Source organism: Vigna unguiculata, chromosome 3, assembly GCF_004118075.2.
Source record: "Vigna unguiculata cultivar IT97K-499-35 chromosome 3, ASM411807v1, whole genome shotgun sequence".
Classification (NCBI taxonomy): Eukaryota; Viridiplantae; Streptophyta; class Magnoliopsida; order Fabales; family Fabaceae; genus Vigna; species Vigna unguiculata.
In genome coordinates, this window is record NC_040281.1 from 62,139,070 (window position 1) to 62,158,616 (window position 19,547).

Here is a 19,547-nt window from a genome sequence, read left to right on the forward strand (position 1 = left end):
GACTCACTTTTTTGCGAAATATTTCTCATCGAAAACATACATTTATATCTTTTTAAAATTTTCTCTTACTGATAATGCCTGCAAAATTTCATGTGCTTGCAGAAAAAACTCTTGTTAATATTCGAAGATTTTTGCTGCATAAAATAACAATTATCAATGATAACTATAGCTAACTTGAGTTGGAATAAAATATAAGATGAAAGAAGGGAAACCATGATGCAAGGGTTGATATGCTGACTCCTATAATTAGTGTGAACAATTCTTAAACTATATCTTAAGTAATTACTAATAGGTTTCTGCTTTACCTTCAGCAGGTTGTGCTTTCTTTTTGTTTTGTACAGTTCAGAATGTACGTGACTAGTTTTGTTCCCCCTTTCCTTATTCATTGGTTTTTCCACTTCCTTTCTGTTACCACACTTCTCAAGTTATCTAGGATTCTAACAAGTTTTGATCAATCTATGTATATATAGTAGCAGTAGCCTCGGTAGTTTCCGAAACTATTATTGCTTTCGGGGCTGTTAAGATATCGATTAATGCAGCATTCTTGCATTGCCTTCAGAGGTAGACAAAGCCAGAAACAGAGATACAGATTGGGAAGAAACAAATATTCAGATAATTGATATAAGAGCTCACAGATATACAGGTCTAAGTTTTTCTTTTTGTTTCTTTTTCTAGTTTTTTTATCAAGTTTTTTCCAATATTTTTTCGTAATTAATTTAGTACCAGTTCTCCAGCAATGGGTAACTGGAACTATTAAAAAAATGTATAGCAAGATTGTTGAAGTTAAGAAACAAAAATTTGGGAATGGGGTTGCTGATTTAATTTTCAGATTTTACTTTCTGTTCATGTGGTTTGATTGATATTTATGTCATTCATAATAATTTTAAGGACACAGAATGTAATATTATTCAAGCAAAATACAGATTATGGGATGATGTTAGCTTACACGGAAGTGAAGACTTAACTTATAAATGGCCAAAATATAGTTAAACTATTTGGGTGAAGATAAATTGGATTTCTAAAAATATAATTTAAAAATAAACTAAATTTAAATTCATAGAATGTGAATGTAAGTACATACAAAAAAAAAGTTAAAAGTGTATTTAGTATTAAAATGTGAGAAATATCATTTTTTAATATTTTAAAACAAAAATATACAATGAATATAAAACTAAGATGTGTGTTTTATAAACATCAAAATATTTTTAGTGGAGTTGGACGAGCTTCTCTTTTTAAAAAAATATCATAATTTATTAAAAAAATAAAAAAAAGGGAAATACAAGTAAGAATATAAAATATTTTATAATCTTATGGGGTTGGACGAGCTTTTATTCTTTTTTAAAAAAGTATTATAATTTATTTTAAAAAATGAAATATGAATAAAAATATAAACATTTTATTTTATATATATATATATATATATATATATATATATATATAGTAAACCAGAGTTTATATGTTTTTAATTCATATCTATTTAATGTTTATAAGTTTATGTAAATTTAATATAATATTAAAAAAAAATCACATCATATTGAATACATTCCAAATCTGTTAATCTTTTTATGTTATAACCTATTTATTTAATGTGTAATATTCTAAATATTTATTTATCTTTAATTTTATATTTAGATTATTTTTATAAAAATATCATTTTTAAAATCAAAATCAAACCCAAACCCATTTGTGAATAACAAAATTTTGTGTTTAGAAAATATAGATTTAACTTGCAATTGAATTATCGAATTTCCCCCCTCCCTGATTTCCCCTAGCTCTTATCTTTTGCCTTGTGGTTTAGGTTTGCAAATTTAATCGACATTACTTCCTTCTTCTTTTCCTTGAAATTTGAAATTTGATACGACCCTCTTTTGGTGCCTCATGTATATTCGAGAGAAGCATGTGCATTTGCATCTACAATTTTTTTTCTTAATAAAACATGTAATATGCAAGTAAGGATTATTGTATGAATAACACAATCTCTTTTTTCACTCCGACAGTGGATTTGATAAAGAGAAAGAACACTTTTCCGCTATCTTGTAATGGAAACAATCACTGACAAATCCAGGGATCAGTTAGGAAACACGGATCATAACCCTATTTCAGGTGAGACACAAGCAGATAAAGATCTTGTATCATCGATCAAAGAGAAGCTTGAAGCGGTTTCATCTTTGAAATCCATCTTCAGAGTCCCATTGAAACTCGTAGAAGCAAACGAGAACATGTACATCCCAGGCACAGTTTCTATTGGTCCTCTCCATCATGGCAAGGATGGTCTAAAGTACATGGAAGATCGCAAGTGGCATTACCTGTTCACACTGCTGAATCGACAACCAAACCAGTTAGAGTCAAGTTTGCACGAATGTGTGAATGCACTGAGCGATTTAGAGAAGCCAGCACGGAATTTTTATGCAGAAGAACTGAACCTGAGAAGCAACCAGTTCATCGAGATGATGCTAGTTGATGGGTGTTTCATCATTGAGCTTCTCTTGAAATATGCTCTAAAGGGTATAAGACGTGGTGGTGACCCCATATTTGTCACGCCAGGGTTGCTCAATAGGGTGAGGTGTGACCTTGTATTGTTAGAAAACCAAATACCATTCCTCGTTCTTCAAAGGTTGTTTCAAATTGTACTCGTTCAAGTACAACATGACCAGACCCTGACCCTCTCCGAACTTACCTTTCGATTCTTCAGAAGAATGTTGCCGGGGGATAGGGAATTTGTGAACGAGAAGTTTAGCCAAGAGGGTTACCATTTTCTTGATCTGATTCGCCAGTGTTACCTTCCAAACTATGCAAGAGTAGTGTCCAAGAAAAGTGTATCTCAAGGTGATCTTGAGTCAGCAACAAAGCTCAAGAAGGATGGGATTAGGTTCAAGAGATCCAAAGCCAAGTGCTTACTAAACTTGAAATTTGCAAATGGGGTGCTTGAAGTTCCTCCCTTCACACTCCATCATTTCACAGAAATGCTGTTTTCCAATATGATAGCATTGGAGCAGCACCAAAATGATAGTCAACCTTTCACATCTTATGCCCTTCTGATGCAGGCCATGGTGTGCACTGAAAATGATGCCAAGTTGTTCCACAAACTAAGGATCCTGATCATGAATAGTTACCCTGAGAAAGAAGTTTGTGATCTGTTGAAGAGGCTTTGCAGAAAAGTGGATTACGAGGAGGATAAATTCTATTTTGCAGGACTGATTGAACAAATTTTGGAGTATAAACGAGCCCCGAAATCATGGAGGAAGATATTGAAATGCAATTGGCTTAAAACTCGTACTACATGAATCACATGTTGCAAATTTGGAGGGCGTTGGTTTTTACTTGCATATATCAATCAATATGTTGCATTATATCTTGGAGTGCTAATGCGGATAATGTCTTCTGAGGTTTTCAAAGAGATGCCTAAAGTTAAATAAATATTTCTTTTTCGATTACCGAAAACAACATATACTTAAAAATAGATACCCTTAAACAAATATATAAAGAACCAGAGGTAATGTCAAATATAATCGTAAGCAAACACATAAAAGTTAATTAGCACGCACGTCCACGCCCCATTTGAAATAGATGCTTTCAATCTTTATATCTTTGTGAAACTTGACTTTGGTTTCCCTACTTTCAAGGTAATAAATTTAATACTTTTTATTTTTGTTAATAATCTAGTATTTAAATTTTTAAAAGATGTATTGATTAGTATTTATTTTTTTGCAAGCTTTTCCGAGGTGAGGAGAAAATGTATCAGAACCAAGAGAAGTGCCACCTGTCCCAGTTCATCCATTCCATCCAAATATGAAAGTAGGAAGAGGGATCTTAGCACGGAGTATGCTGATGCAATGCAGCAGTTTTTTTTTTTTTTTTCTCTTGAATTAATGGTCATGGTAAAAAGTACAATGTTGTTTCCTTCTCGTTCAATGTAACGATAGCTGTGGATGTTCTTAAAACAGTTAAATCGCACCACTTCTCAAGTGTCATCAAGTGTGGCGAATTTAAGCTCTAAATAAGACGTTCTTGGTTAGGGTTGATTTTGAAACGAGGACAGAGAGTACAAATTATTTCGTGTTTCGATTGAATAGATTTTGTTTGTTACTCAATGTTGTTGAATGTGTGATGATTTCTCATTTGTGTTGTTTATTTTGTTTTTAATTAATATTGCAGTGTAGTTGGTTTTGTTAGTTATCACTAACCATACAGTGGATGAACTCTAGTTTGAGCATAAACAATTTTTGAAAACGGTTTGTTTCCTTTCTCTGTGTGTTCATATATTTGATTTTTGTGCCTCTTCTTACAAGGTAATTGTCTTCTATTTGGTATATCCTTATCTTGCTGGCTGATCCGCTGCTATAGAAGCTTCTAAAAGTTAAGCCATTGATGGAAATTCTTGGTGGATTTAGGGTTGCATTTTACTATGAGAGAAAAAGAGTAGGTATCACGTCAACGTGTGGCTAATGGTGACTATTTCAGAGTTACCTTGGTTAGCTTTGGAAAACAAGCTGAGAACAAGAATGTGATGGAAACAATGGTTCTAGATTAGGAAATGGGAACAAGCCGTGATTCCGAGAATCACCTACTCTGTAGTGTGAAAGTGGTTGTTTCTTGACCATGTAAAGAAAAGATTATCGATAGTGTTCCTTTTACCTAACCTAATTGTCTATTTAGACATGTAAGCTGGGTTCTTTTCAATTGCTGCATAGAAAAGAAGATAAGCCTATTGGCTTATAACCAGTTTAGAAAAAGAGGACATTATCGATAATCCTTCTCTAAAGGAGTCATAAGGAAATACAATAAAGCATGAACATGTTTATCCAACGTTGTCACTGATGAGTACTTTTACGTCAGTATGCATAAACTAGGATAGTCATAACCAAACAATAAAGCATCATTAACTACCACATCGTAGACCTTTGCTCACGAACTCAAAGCTGTAGTATGTACTTATATTATATTACAACAGTTACAAGAGATACGTACACATGAAAGATCATAAAATATCATTTCAGTAAATAAATGCTAGACTTCCCTGTAAACTACCATCGCGCCAAGAATCTTGATCTTTAAGCCAACATGAGCAATAATTCATCTAAGATTCATCCATGAAAACAGCACCATGTCCTGTAGATTTAACGAACTTCTTCAGCAAAAGAACCACAATTGCTATAGTAAGTCCAATAGCAGCCAGTGTGAACAATCGGTCGTCTGGTTTTGGAGCCCTTGTCTCTGGTTTCAGATTTTGAACCGTTGCATCTGACTTTTGGAGCAACTGGTTTCTTGGGACACTAGATGTATTCTCCATTGAAACTTCAACTCCTGCAAGGTTAGGATTAGCATTGACAGGGTGTTCTTGTTCTTCAACTATTCTGTCACCTGCTTTATCTGGAATCCCCTCTCCTGCAGGTAAAGGCTCAGGATTTTTCAAATTCACCAGGGTCTCAGCCTCCTCTATGATGGATTGTCCCTCAGAAACTTGTGAGGGACCACCTTCTGGAACAGGGGATGATTTGCTTAGCATATACTCGTGTATCTGGGATAGAAGTGTGCTGAATCAGTACAAGATATATTTCAGAAAGTATGCACCAGAAATAGACAACATGCAACATTTTACCTAGTACTACCAGAATAAAATAGCAATGCAAAAATGCACCGGACAAGAAAAATGAACAACATTTTACCTCATCAATCAGTTTTTGACGTTCAGGAGTCCCAAATTTTGGAGGTGCTTCACGGGATTTAATGGCTAGGGCACGCCTGTCTTCTTTCTTGTAGTTTAATGAGCCCAGCGCGCCATTTGGGTTGGAAGGCATGAATGCAATCAGCGCAACTAGCGCAGTCCTCACTGCCAATATAGATTTGCATCAACTCGGTGAGAACATTCTTCCATAAAAAGCAAAGAATGAAGCTCCAATATTTCAAATCAATGGCTTTTAACAAGGATTACAAGATATGTTTTAGATGATGGGAGGAAGAGAAGCAAAATTATGTTCCCTCCCTCAATTTTCGTTCCTGTTGGAATTAGCAACAACAAACAAAGAAACAAAGAAACAAACAAACTCTAGTTTAAGGAGGGGGAAGAAATAAAACTTACCACTCCATGAAGGTTGCCAGTGCTCAGGGTGATGATTTGATATGCTCAAGCAAATCTTGGTTTGGGTCTCAAAACGACCACTGGGCTGAAATGATAACATTGTGAAATTTGGTTTCATGTCAGCAAATCAAACAAATTTAGATAAACATTTCAACGTAAGAATCAACTAAGTACAAAAGGAAACAAACATCTTACTGTCAACAACATAAATGAAGGAGGTTTGAAGGGATATTCTGAAGGCAACTGAATCCGTCCATGATAAATACCACCCTCAAATTCAGTGTCACGAGGTCCCCTAATCGCAAATTGCCATTCAAATATATTTTCCTGAAGAAAACACCACACTGAAGTTGCTCAGAAAACACTTTCAATGGAATAAACCCCTTGGTAACCTAATTTGATATACGAGTTGATTTTTGTTTATGAAAAGAACTCATTTTATTTTTCTAATTCTTTTTTTTTTCTCATAAAAATATTTATGAAACAAAATATCCTTACAAGTTTGTTTCTTTTTCAAAAAATGGTCCCTCTCTTTGTCTTTTCAAAAAGGACCACAGGTCAAATTGTTCACAATTATCCGATCCGAAAAAAAGAAAAATTCACAATTATCCGATCCCAAAAAATTATCTGTTCACAATTACAAAACCAAAATTTCAACAATATTTTTAATTAAATTGCAACTGGTAGCAAAATGACCTGATCCTGCCGTCAAACAATTTGTTGAACTGAATACCGAAAAGTAGAGACGATGCAATGGAAAACCCTAAGAACAATTGAACAAAAGGGGAATGAATGAAAAATTGAAAAGGGAAAAAGAGAACCTCGAGAGGGAGACTGATGTAGTCATCTGAAGGGTTTGATTGCATCTCTTTCAACTCTTGCAAAATCCTTTTGACGGCTGGATTCTTGAGGTTGTGTTTGTCGGCCATGGCGTACACCCAATTCTTCTGTGAAATCGAACAACAACAAACGGCAGTGCTACGGGAAATATACTATGGTCTATTGTCTTGTGTTGTTTTGTTTTTTATATGTGATTAGGAGAAAATATCAGAATGGATATTGCAGATGAGAAACTTTGGTTGGCTCCTTGGGGACACGTCATGATCTCTGTATTTTTCCTACGTGGCACTCTTTCATTGGATTTGATGGAACTGATGTGTATATTCTCTTCTGTTGACTTCGGAACCCCAAAAGTCTTTCAAAATTAACTAAACATGAACTCACAAAAACAATTAATAATTTTTTAATCAGTTTATGTAACTTAAAATCAAATCAAATTTGGAAATGGTATTACGAATAATTTGTATAAAGTAATTCTAGTTTATAAAAGCCTATTTTTGTTTTTCAAGTTTAATCTCATTTCTTTTCTTGATCATAAAATCTGATCAGCAACGATTTTGGTAATCAGTGCACTTCGGTTTTAAAATGATTTTTTTTATTGTAGCTTTTTAATTTGGTGTTTAAGTGTGAATATATATATATATATATATATATATATATATATATATATATATAAGTGTGTAAATTTAAATATTATGAGAATTTGTAAATGTAAAACTATTTGAACTCATCAATGTTCATAATTATATTTGCGAATTCTCACAAATTAATATTAATAATTTTTTTCTTTATGGAATAAAAAAAACTTATAATTATAAAACAGTGGTTGAGATCTCTTGTCAAAATTATAGATATCTAAGTCATATACAAAATACAAATATATTTTCAAAAAACTTAAGTATTTGTGAATTTATATACATTTGTATATTTTTTGTTAATCGCATTTAAAAATGTTTATATAAGTACTGACATGTATTTATATGAAAAAAAACTTGTTGAATAAGAAATTAAAATTACTATGATATCATAAATTATAATCCTAACAACCCGGCAAGATAGGATTTATTACAGAAGTTTTTGAATCTAGAAAAATAATTTTATCACTGATGATGATCCTACATAGCTTCCATAAATTTGCCTGGTGGAAAATATAATAATATAGCAAAAAGGTTGTAAAATGGAGGAAAATTGTCATCAATTAGCAAACATGATCTATAACTTAAGGATCAAGTAAAAGATGGGCTTATAGGTAAGGTTGACTTTGAAAATTGAGGGGCTTCTCCCTGCACCCCAAAGCATTTCTCCTGTATCCCCAAAACCCTTTTTGTTTCCAATTTTACCCTTAAATGAAGAAAGAGAAAACACAGTAAAAAAAATTAACTGCACTCTTACACCCAGTCAACACGAATCTGCTTTTGTTGTAGGCCTCTGCACCCCCAAAAAATGCCAAAACGGATGACAGAATCCGCTTCAAGATTTTAAATATATTTTTTAATTTTTGTTTTATTTATTTATTATGTTTTCATATATTTTAATATATATCTAAAAATAAAGTAATATATATATATATATATATATAATTTGATTTGTAAATAACTTTTTCAAAAATAAATGTAATTATAAAAATAAATAAAACTAAATGATAATTAAACTTTAAATTAGATAAAAGAACGAAATTCCAAATCCGTTTCTGTTTTTTTTTTAATGAAACAGAACGTGGAATCCGTTTTGCACAGAGCTGAAACAGAATTCCAAATCCGTTTTTATTTTTTTTAACGAAACGGATTGTGGAATCCGTTTCGTGTTTATGTTTTTCGTGCTGAAACGGAATATGTATTCCGTTTGGTGTTTTTTTTTGTTTATATTTTGTTTTGAAACGGATTTTGTATTCCATTTCAGAAAAAAATTTGCAATTTTTTTATGAAACGGAATACAGAATCCGTTTCATAACGTTTTGAAACGGATTCTGTATTCCATTTCAAAAAAAATTGCAATTTTTTTTATGAAACGAAATACAGAATCCGTTTCAAAACGTTATGAAACGGATTCTGTATTCCGTTTCATAAAAAAAATTGCAAATTTTTTTGAAACGGAATACAGAATCCGTTTCAAAACAATTTTTTTTATGAAACGGAATACAGAATCCGTTTCATAACGTTTTGAAACGGATTCTGTATTCCGTTTCATAAAAAAAATTGCAAATTTTTTTGAAACGGAATACAGAATCCGTTTCAAAACAATTTTTTTTTATGAAACGGAATACAGAATCCGTTTCATAACGTTTTGAAACGGATTCTGTATTCCGTTTCATAAAAAAAATTGCAAATTTTTTTGAAACGGAATACAGAATCCGTTTCAAAACAATTTTTTTTATGAAACGGAATACAGAATCCGTTTCATAACGTTTTGAAACAGATTCTGTATTTCGTTTCATAAAAAAAATTGCAAATTTTTTTGAAACGGAATACAGAATCCGTTTCAAAACGTTATGAAACGAATTCTGTATTCCGTTTCCCATACAGCTCTCACGACCACGAACCACACAAACCACAATGAAACTGAGCAAAAATTTTAATGAAAGCTGGATGATGGAGAAGAAACGGAGTAGAAGAATACTAAATAGTAACGTATAATAACGTTTTGGGGGTGCAGGGACGTTGACGCAGTAAATGAAATTTACTGCGTCCGTACCCACTTTCACCCATTCTCACAATATATTAAATAAGGGCATAAACGTAAATTTTGGGGGTACAGGAGATTTCTTGGAGGTGCAGGAAGAAGGCGCCAAATTGAGGCCCCAAACAATGGAACTACTTGGGCCTTAATCAGCGGGTGTGTGTGAAATAAAATTATTAAGTCCATTTAGTTTGTTATTATTTTTCAGAAGTTATTTTTAAAATATATCAAAATTTAGAAAAATAAAAATAGTAATTGTTTTTAAGAAAAGAAAATCCTACTACTTCCTAGTTTTCTCTGTTAGCTAAAAACTTATTTAACTTTATAAACAATTTATTGAGTTTACAATATTTCTAACATTCTTCTAATAAAACCTTAGTTCTAAGTTTATAACTTTTTATATTTGCTTATTTATAATTTTTTTTAAATTAAGCAGGTTTTATTATTGCGTAATACATATAAATCAACACCAAAGTATCAGCTTTACTTAGTGATACAATTTTCTTAAAACTTAGTTAAAAACATTTTAAGACATTGCGTAAGAATATTAATATAAAAATACAACATTGTAACATCCCATTTTAGCAGCTTAAAACTAATAAAATAGGATATTCTATCTTAGTGTTTAAAACATATAAATAAATGTATAAAGTATATTAATAAGTCTTACAAATGATCAGACTATATAAATATATCAACTATACATACCAAACATTTCTACTCTAAACAAGGGCTAACTACTTACAACAACTTCCCATTGAGAGGTGTCTCTGAAACTGCATCCACCACTGCTCCCACCTAATAGGTAGGGGTGGCAATGCGGGCCGGCCCACCCAATTTAGGCCCGCCCCGCATAAGGCCCGCACACCGCGGGTCGGTCCGCCCCGCCCCGCACATTTTATGCGGGCCGCAAACTCTGGCCCGCCCCGCATATATGTTGGCCCGCCGGCCCTTTTTTTTTTTAATTTTTATTTTTTTTTATGATAAAACTTTCAATGTTTAAAAATTGGGAAACTTTAAGAAGTTCACAAAATTAAGTAAAGACTTTGGAGAATTAGATGATAAATTGATAATTCAACATTTTCATCATATTCATACTATGACATACACAATGTATTCTTTAAATTTTAGCACATTAAAAGTTACATAATACTTGTCTTTTCCAGTTATACAAGAATTTGAGATGTTAATGCAAGAGTCCATAAAAGAAGTAATTAATATACAAAAGTGCAAGTTTTTTTTTTTTAAATTTTATGCGGGCTTGCGGGCCGCAGGCCTATGCGGGCCGAGCCCACGCGGGCTTGCGGGCTCACTATCTTGGCTCGCCCCGTGTTTTTTCTGCGGGCCTGCGGGCCATGCCCTAATTGCCATCCCTACTAATAGGTGATCATCGTAAAAGGAAAACATACAACACAAGATAAAAACACAGAAGAAAGGTAAGCTAATGACTTTCAAAGAATTTTCTTAAACCATATAATATTGATATATCTAACAACTACAAACAAACATATATTCACACACATATATTTCTAAACTACGTCTCAACTAATCCGGATACATGCATTGAGGTCGGATCCAGTCAGTTATGCACTTGTAGTGGCATCTCATGCTCTGCAGAGCGACAAATTAAGAGTCAAAACTCTACCACATACAAGGTCAGCCTGTTAGCACCTATGGTCAAGGAAAAACCCTAGGCTAGGACCTCTTGCTCCTCTCACCACATACCCCATTCCTCTCTACTTGAGAATTTGAATGGTTATTAGAGCGTCAGGATAACTGCTAAGACAATCCCCACCTCAATGCATACACTACCACAATCACTGCTAATCCTCCTTGGGTTAGCATTAACCAATCTCAACTTAGTATCATATAAACAATCTCATATCGTATACTCATCATTCATAATAATTACAAAGCTTCTATGATAACTAAAATACCACCCAATTTAACTCAAAAATACAAGTTTAAGGTTCTGACTCACTCGCCCAGCTAGTAACACTTGTCCAACCACTGGCTCACGCTCGCCCAGCTAGTACCACTCCCCCAACCATTGGTCCAGGTCTGAAAGTTTCTGACTTGGAAATTCGCCCAACAAGTAGCACTAGCCCAGCCACTGACCCATGCTAGCCCAACGAGTAGCACTCGCCCATCGAGTGTGCGAATCTGCATAATTTTGTAGATCAGTGTTCTGCATAATTCTGCAGATCAATTCATTTGCCCAGCGAGTAAGCAAATCTACATAATTCTACATAAACTAATTTAAGCAGAATTATACCTATTAAACCAATCCATACAACTCCAAAACCTCCACCAAAGACCATTTGAGTATCGAACATTAATTCTATCAAAATATTCACACCAATTGCATCCAATTGCACCCATATCATACAATTATTCTCAAACAACAGATAAAACCTAAGTATTTATCGTTTTCAAACATCACAACTCAATTCACATATCAAATACATAAGTCAATTACATAATAATTATATAATAACATTCCTAACAAGTTTGTGAGACATAAAAGACATTAGCTTCCCTTACCCAGGATCCTGCTTAAACAATTCTATAAACGTCAAACGTTTCTAACTCCACAGGATGCTCTATCTACATATAGAAACATCACAAGAACGAATAGGACATACTATTATGATCACTGATTAGCAAAGACTCATATTGATAAATAAAACGGCACATGCAAATGGTAGAGTGATTACATGCAACAAAAAACAGAAAAAGACCATAAAGACAACGAAAACTTAACTCACACGAACGGAGAAACTGATATGTCCAAATTGAAGAGCTCACTGAGAGGATCAATCCTACTGTCTCGGTTCTTCAATCAGACGACCGAAAAAATAGAACTTTTATAGAGAAGTCAAAGAGCTCTAAAAAAGTGGTTTCTAGAAAAATGATGTGTTTTAAAATAATGAAACTCGTTTATAACAATTCTATTTATACTAAAACCTTTCTAATATTACAATAATCGAGTTTTATTATTTTTAAACCACCATCACTTCTAAAATACTTTGAGATTTTACAATAACGATATTAAAAATAATAATAAAGAATATAATCGAAATAATTTGAATGTTAAAATATTTTTAAACTAATTAAACATAATATAATACCTCGAAATACAATTTTATCAATTTCAAAAGATCAAATATGATATAAAATGACATTTAAATATGTCCAGTTTTACAATTTTACTTTTACATGCAATAAGTTAATTTCAGTCTTCAACTTTGAACTAACTTTCTAACTGTTTTTATTGACACGTATATAACGCATGCAAAATTTAAGCTTTTATGAAGAAACTATTGTTTTCTTTTTGTCACAGATTAGACGAGCAAAATTGATTTTCAGCAATAGTTAATAGTTTTTCTTCCATTTTTAACCCAACCGCCACCGTTTAGATAATCGGTTCTATCTATCCCATTTTTGAGTGTACCTGAATCGGTGTGGAAAGTACTAACATTTCCAAAACTTTGGACACTTGTAAAGGCTAAGCCCATCAACATTGCCAGACGTACTTCTGCATGCCCTTCATCTTGCTTCAAGCCCCACGTGGCACCAAAAGTTTTTGCAATATAAAGTTAATAATTCAAAGTGCCATGCTATTTTTCTCAAAATAATTTTCTACGATGTTAATACAAAACTCTAATTTCAACATAAACATACACACCATGTTTGGTTTTAGGAATTTGTCGATTTCAACAAAGAAATTAATTTTAATCAAACAATATTATATCATATATTTTTTGTCCTCAAATTGTTGGAAGCTTATAAATGTGAGTTAGTAGTGAAACAAGAGTGAGAAATCGATAAGATGGAGGAAAAGGCAAAAGGGGAGGAGAAGAAGGTCGGTGTGATTGAGACATGGTTGAGGAAGCACCGTCTTCTCTTCAACGGAGCCACAAGGCACCCTCTTATTCTTAGCATTCGCGATGGTTCCATCAACATAGCTTCCTTCAAATCATGGCTGGTTAGTAATACTTCACCCTTTTTTTTTCCTTGCTTTGTTTTTCTTTTGGGAGTTACAAATGTAATTTCTTTTGGCAGATTACTGGTTTCTGATTTATATAGTTCAGGTTCCTGACATTATATTATTTACTACAATTTTGAGTAGCCCTGTCAAAAATTGTTTCGCAATTTGTGCAATGTCAGCACAATTTTGTGTTTTATCAATGAACTCGGTTTCAGAATACCTAATTTTGAATGAATTTTAGTTGATAACAAAATTTGTGTCGGAAGAAGTTTGTTGTTTATAGTTGTTGTATGCAGGCACAAGATTACTTGTTCGTTCGGGCTTTTGTCCCATTTGTGGCCAGTGTGTTGATAAAAGCTTGGAAGGAATCAGATGAGAGTGGTGACATGGAAGTAATATTGGGGGGCGTGGCTTCCCTGGAGGATGAGATATCATGGTTTAAGAGAGAAGCTAGCAAGTGGGGTATTTCACTCTCTGAAGTTGTTCCTCAGCAGGCAAACAAAAAATACTGTGGGTAGGTTTGGTAATCTTTTGTCATCATATTCAACTCATGTTCTGATCAATCTATTGTAGGCAACAAAATTTTGTCACAATTTCTGTGGGAGATTTGAGAAATGATTGAATTTTAAAATGGTCAATTATGCCAATGTTTAAATTTAATGCACTGTAGGCTAGATTTTACGGTTTAGATCCTTTCCTAGGTGTTTCCTAGGTGTACTCTAATGTAATGAAACAAAAACCTCTCCTAGACATGGATACATAGAATCTTAGACAAAACAGACATGGATACATGGAATCTTAGACAAATGTTTTGGTACTCTGGTCTCTTAGGTTGTTTGTATTGTAACGTATGAAACACTGTGACAGGTTGCTGGAAAGTCTAATGAGTCCGGACGTGGAATATAGTGTGGCTATCACAGCATTTTGGGCTATTGAAGCAGTGTATCAGGAGAGCTTTGCTCACTGCATTGGAGAAGGTTCCAAAACTCCGGAAGAACTGAAGGGGACTTGTGAAAGGTGGGGCAATGAGGCTTTTGCTAAGTATTGCCTATCCCTGCAGAACATTGCCGAACGGCGCTTGCAAAAGGCTTCTGATGAAGAACTCAAAAAGGCTGAAGCTATGTTCCTAAATGTTCTGGAGTACGAGGTTGATTTCTGGAACATGAGCCGGGGAAATGTCTGATTTTGTTCAAGAATCCATGGTATATTCATATGCTAAAATAATCAAAGCCTAGGAAAATGCTACATATGTTCTTGGGTTGGACCATTTCACATCTCAAAGTACTGCATGCAATGTTTATTTTCTAGAAAAATAGTTGTTAGCAAAATCTCAAGCATATGAATGTAGCATGAGTTTGGAATCTTACATTTTGTTCAAGTTTATTGTCCCCCATTTATCTCAAGTTAAAAGAAGGAAAGAGGCTTTGTTTCTGAATGCTTTAGTTGGAAAACCATCACTAAACAAAAAACCAAGTTAATTTTAAAGATCGGGGTTAGGAAATTGCATATTTCAGTAGTTTGTATCAGTGTACTTTCATATTTTTTAACAGTTAAAAACTAATATATTCATAGCATGTACATAATAACCTCTCGTTTGAGTTATCAGACATGCTACTTCTCAATAACATTTTCAACAAGGGAATGAATTATTTGACAAATTTCTAACCAGCATTATAGAATTAGATCGGTTAGAAACTGCTGTGACAGTGATTAGCATTACAGTGGTAGTCCCGAAGTTGAAACAACTACACTTGTAGCAGAAAGAACATGAAGAGCGCTAATTTTTCTGGGACAAAGATATTTTTCTAATTTTCTGGGACAGATATTTTTGACTACTTATTGAAAAAAATGGATAATCATGAGATCTTATTTTATATGGATAATGATATCTGATTTTATATGGATAATCATGAAATCTTATTTTATATTATAAGACAAACTCGTCAAAATTTGAATCGCAGAAACAATTAAGCTACTTTTACTTTTTTAAGATGAGTTTAAGCATGAATTAAGAATGTATTTTGAACAAGGATCATGGATTTCTTCTATAAGAGAGTAGAGATTGCCAACAGAGTAAAGCTTTGACGGCCAAATTCTTCTCAATCAAGCTCAAATATGCGAGGAGATCGGTAGATATAATCGATTAACTTTTATAATCTAATAAATAGACTAATAAACAAACAATGAACATAGTTTCAATCAAATACTTGAATCTCGGGAACTATTTTTCGGACCAATTGCAAGTTAAACGGGATACTGTATATGGAGTTAATTTGTACCTTATCTTTTATCAGAAAAAATAAACTTGTATTTCATTTCTAAGAAATTAAATTTGAAATGTATTACAGCCACATGAAAAAAAAAACTGTATGTTTGACAGTCGAATAGAATGGTGTCGTTGCAATATTTTTTTAAACGAAATATGTTTTAAAGTGAATGAATTTTTAAAAGAATTATTTAGTACCAGATTCAACTGTATTAGTTACTATAAGGATTTTTATACTGGTTAAATATAAGATTAAACCTATTGATTTCAGTCTAGTAGAGATATTATCTTTGTAGAACCTTGCGACCAACAAAGTGGCTGTAGTTTAGTGGTAAGAATTCCACGTTGTGGCCGTGGAGACCTGGGCTCGAATCCCAGCAGCCACATTGAAATTTACTTTTCAAATTCCTAAGAATCAAATCTCTTGTATTTTTATTGGTCTTATTTTTGTAAATTAGTATCAAATCTCTCGTATTTGTATTTTTGTAAATTTAATTTTTTTATAAATGTAATGATGATACTTTTATTAAGTGATATTTCTATTACATATTTTTAACAACATTTAATTTATTTAAATTTATACTTTACATTAAACTTTATTTAAATTTTATTTTAAAATTATAAATATATAAATTAATAAATTTATATTATAATATTCAATATCAACAATATTTTAGAGTTGGCTTAAAAATAACAATTTTATAAATTCAAATTTAAAATTTTAAAATAATTTTATAAAAAATTAAAATAAATATATTTAAAATTTTAATATTAAATATAATTAATATTATTAAAATATTTAATAAAAATATCAATTTTAATAAAAATAATCATAACATTATATAAAAGTAAAATTTGGTCTAAATTTGGATTGCCCGAAATTGAAATTTTTTTAAAAAAGTTGGGACTCAAATCAAATCAATTTAACAAATATGAGGACCAAATTGAGATTCATACATTAATTTGACACGTGTCACCATATTAGATTGACACGTGGCACATCATAGAAGTGACACGTGGCATAAATATTTTTTAAAAAAAATTCAAAAAAAATTAAAAAAATTCAAAAAAACGAGGAGTTGACACGTGGCACCTACTTAACGGTGTTAGTTCTCTACTAACGGAAAGGACCTAATTGATACTAATTTACAAAAATGAGGACCTAATTGAGACTAATAAAAATACGAGGACCAAATTGAGATTCTGCAACAAAAACGAGGACCAACGGAGTATTTTAACCTTTAAAAAAACTATCGAGAGTTTGTTTCTAATAAATTTAGAATAAACATAAACATTCTTAGTATTACTGTTATGGTTTTAAAACAAATTTTATCTCATTAAACACGGTTTAAATTTTAAATATATTTAATTTATGTAATCTATAACAATATATAAAGAGGATTCCCTTTTTGTGTCCACTTTTCAAAATACCGATTTTACTCTTTAAATATAACAATTTATTAAATTTTTAAAAATTGACCGTTAAAATCAGATGTCTCTACCTCTTCTCTTCTTTATTTATTAATGATTATTTTTTTTTATTTGTTCTGATATATTTCATTTTATTTTTAATAAATATAATTTTAATATATATATATATATATATTAACTTAATAATATAATATTATCACCTACTAATATAATATCACGCATATTTAAAAAATACATACATACAGGTTATCTAATATCACGCATATTTAAAAAATATATATATACAGGTTATCGCGTCTGTGTTACGCTAGTATAAAATAAAGGAAATTTTCTTAAGTATATTTTATTTTTTTTTCTATTTATTTGATGTATTTTTATTTCTTTTTTCTATTTATTTGATGTTTGGTGCGTGAGAGATTGAAAGATAAAAAATCGGTCAAAACCAAACATTGGAATTGATTCCTAAAACATTTTACAGAATATTCTCAATTAATGTTTTCTAAGAAATATAATTTTCAGCTTATATAAACTTTTTACATATTTATTATTAACTAATTGAGTGGAATAATTAATTGACAAAACCTGCAAAATATATATTCAGTAAAAGCTTCTAGTAAATCGTATTATCACTAGCAAACCATAAAAACAAAAAAAAAATGCACCAAAAAAATTAGTTAACTAAAAATTATATATATATTTTATTTCAAAGGACATTTACAACAACGAGTGGCTGTAGTTTAGTGGTGAGAATTCCACGTTGTGGCCGTGGAGACCTGGGCTCGAATCCCAGCAGCCACAATCACTTTTTTCAATTTTTTAGACAGCTTCATCATCCTTGCCATTCTCTTACACTTTTGTTTTTTCGTCCAAAACGCGTTATTATATGAATATATGCTTTCCGAATAAATAAGAAGAAAGGCCAACAAATTCAAACCGCATCTGTTATATCAAGAACAGGAAGAAGATGCTTAGGTGTTGGAAATTCTTTTTGATAAAAACAACATTCCATCAAACGGAACCTTATACTCCACCAAGAATATATAACTTTATCTGAGAGATTATTCATTAATTCCACTAACAAAGTGCATGCTTCTGCATTAAGTTTCAGAACAACCGTTCCTCCTTTTCATAGTGCATATATATAAAGGACTCTCTGTGATGCATTCTGACAAATAAATCAACACCTGAAAGAGAGAAATATCATACGTAAAATTTTGATATGGCAGACCTTCAACAAAAAATCGAAGCTCTGAAGGGTCTTGTTGATGTGCTAAATAGCATGGATGACGGCGAAAGTGGTCAGAACCCAACGCCACCGAACAGCGACGGTGGTTCTGCGGCAGCAGGAACAGGAAGGAAGGGGCGTTCTGTTGGAAAATTCAGGAACACCGGCGATCAGAAGATTAAAGGTCTCAGTAACCAAACTGGCTTCACCGAAGGGAACGCTAATGGAGCTATCAACTTTGGAGATTTGGAGGCTTAAGTCACTGAGATTGAAGGAATAAGGAATGTATAACCTACGCGATTATATATATGTATGAACTATGAAAGTCTTCTGAAATACGTAAATAATAAATAATAAGAATTTCGCAGTTTGCGTGTGGTTCCAATATTTTCATGATGTGTTCTTAATTAGGTTAACGGAAATCATGATCAGTTTCAAATAGCCAGAGTCTGCGACTGCCACCAACTCAACTATATCTTAATAGAATAAGCTGATATTTATAATTTTATTATTACTATTATTATTATTATTATTACTAATGTTATTTATTTTTTAAGAAAATAATATGTTTACTACATTATATGATGTATGGTATAATCACCGATATTGACTAATAATTTTAGAAATAAAAATAATGTATTTAAATTAAATATATATAATTTTAATAAAAAATACTGTTCATTATTTATCAGTTGTAAGTGAACAAGTTTTTCTTTTATCATCTTTACCTTGCCCGTATAGCAAGTATAATATGGAACAATTATATTTCTTTATTCATTAACAATATTGACTCCTAATTCTATTCTTAAATTAATTTAAAAATATAAGATTTAATAAATGATATTGGAAACCAAGACTAAGCTTCGCCACCACCATGCTTGATTTTTTTTTCTTAGTTGTTATATGAAAATAAAAAAATTCTTGTTGCAAAATAAAATAATTTGTAAATTATATGAATTTTTTTAAAGACAACTTTTGACTTTAAATAGTAAGCATTAATAAAATATAATAATTCTTGAAAGTTCACATTATAACTAAA

General features: G+C 31.9%; 4 protein-coding genes and 2 non-coding genes across 6 annotated transcripts; 5 read left to right on the plus strand and 1 right to left on the minus strand.

Moving 5' to 3' along the window:
• Positions 1-528: 528 nt before the first annotated feature.
• Positions 529-3,441, plus strand: LOC114174914 (UPF0481 protein At3g47200-like). Its single transcript, XM_028059646.1, has 2 exons — positions 529-643; positions 1,998-3,441. Exon 2 carries the CDS (start codon positions 2,040-2,042, stop codon positions 3,282-3,284), a length of 1,245 nt encoding a protein of 414 aa, XP_027915447.1. The 5' UTR covers positions 529-643; positions 1,998-2,039; the 3' UTR covers positions 3,285-3,441.
• A 1,356-nt stretch (positions 3,442-4,797) lies between these two features.
• Positions 4,798-7,128, minus strand: LOC114175443 (ubiquitin-conjugating enzyme E2 32). The gene is made up of 5 exons (XM_028060201.1): positions 6,901-7,128; positions 6,275-6,406; positions 6,080-6,164; positions 5,667-5,830; positions 4,798-5,518 (listed from the first exon to the last, which is right to left on the minus strand). The coding sequence occupies exons 1-5, from the start codon at positions 7,006-7,008 to the stop codon at positions 5,078-5,080; spliced, it is 930 nt and encodes a 309-aa protein (XP_027916002.1). The 5' UTR covers positions 7,009-7,128; the 3' UTR covers positions 4,798-5,077.
• A 6,176-nt stretch (positions 7,129-13,304) lies between these two features.
• LOC114175843 (probable bifunctional TENA-E protein) lies at positions 13,305-15,021 on the plus strand. The gene is made up of 3 exons (XM_028060672.1): positions 13,305-13,583; positions 13,883-14,100; positions 14,454-15,021. Exons 1-3 carry the CDS (start codon positions 13,428-13,430, stop codon positions 14,767-14,769), a joined length of 690 nt encoding a protein of 229 aa, XP_027916473.1. The 5' UTR covers positions 13,305-13,427; the 3' UTR covers positions 14,770-15,021.
• A 1,145-nt stretch (positions 15,022-16,166) lies between these two features.
• Positions 16,167-16,238, plus strand: TRNAH-GUG. The gene has a single exon. It is a non-coding gene; the product is annotated as a tRNA-His (tRNA).
• A 1,771-nt stretch (positions 16,239-18,009) lies between these two features.
• On the plus strand, positions 18,010-18,081 carry TRNAH-GUG. Its single transcript has one exon. It is a non-coding gene; the product is annotated as a tRNA-His (tRNA).
• A 358-nt stretch (positions 18,082-18,439) lies between these two features.
• Positions 18,440-18,897, plus strand: LOC114176733. The gene has a single exon (XM_028061867.1). It carries the CDS (start codon positions 18,503-18,505, stop codon positions 18,764-18,766), a length of 264 nt encoding a protein of 87 aa, XP_027917668.1. The 5' UTR covers positions 18,440-18,502; the 3' UTR covers positions 18,767-18,897.
• The last annotated feature ends 650 nt before the right edge of the window (positions 18,898-19,547 follow it).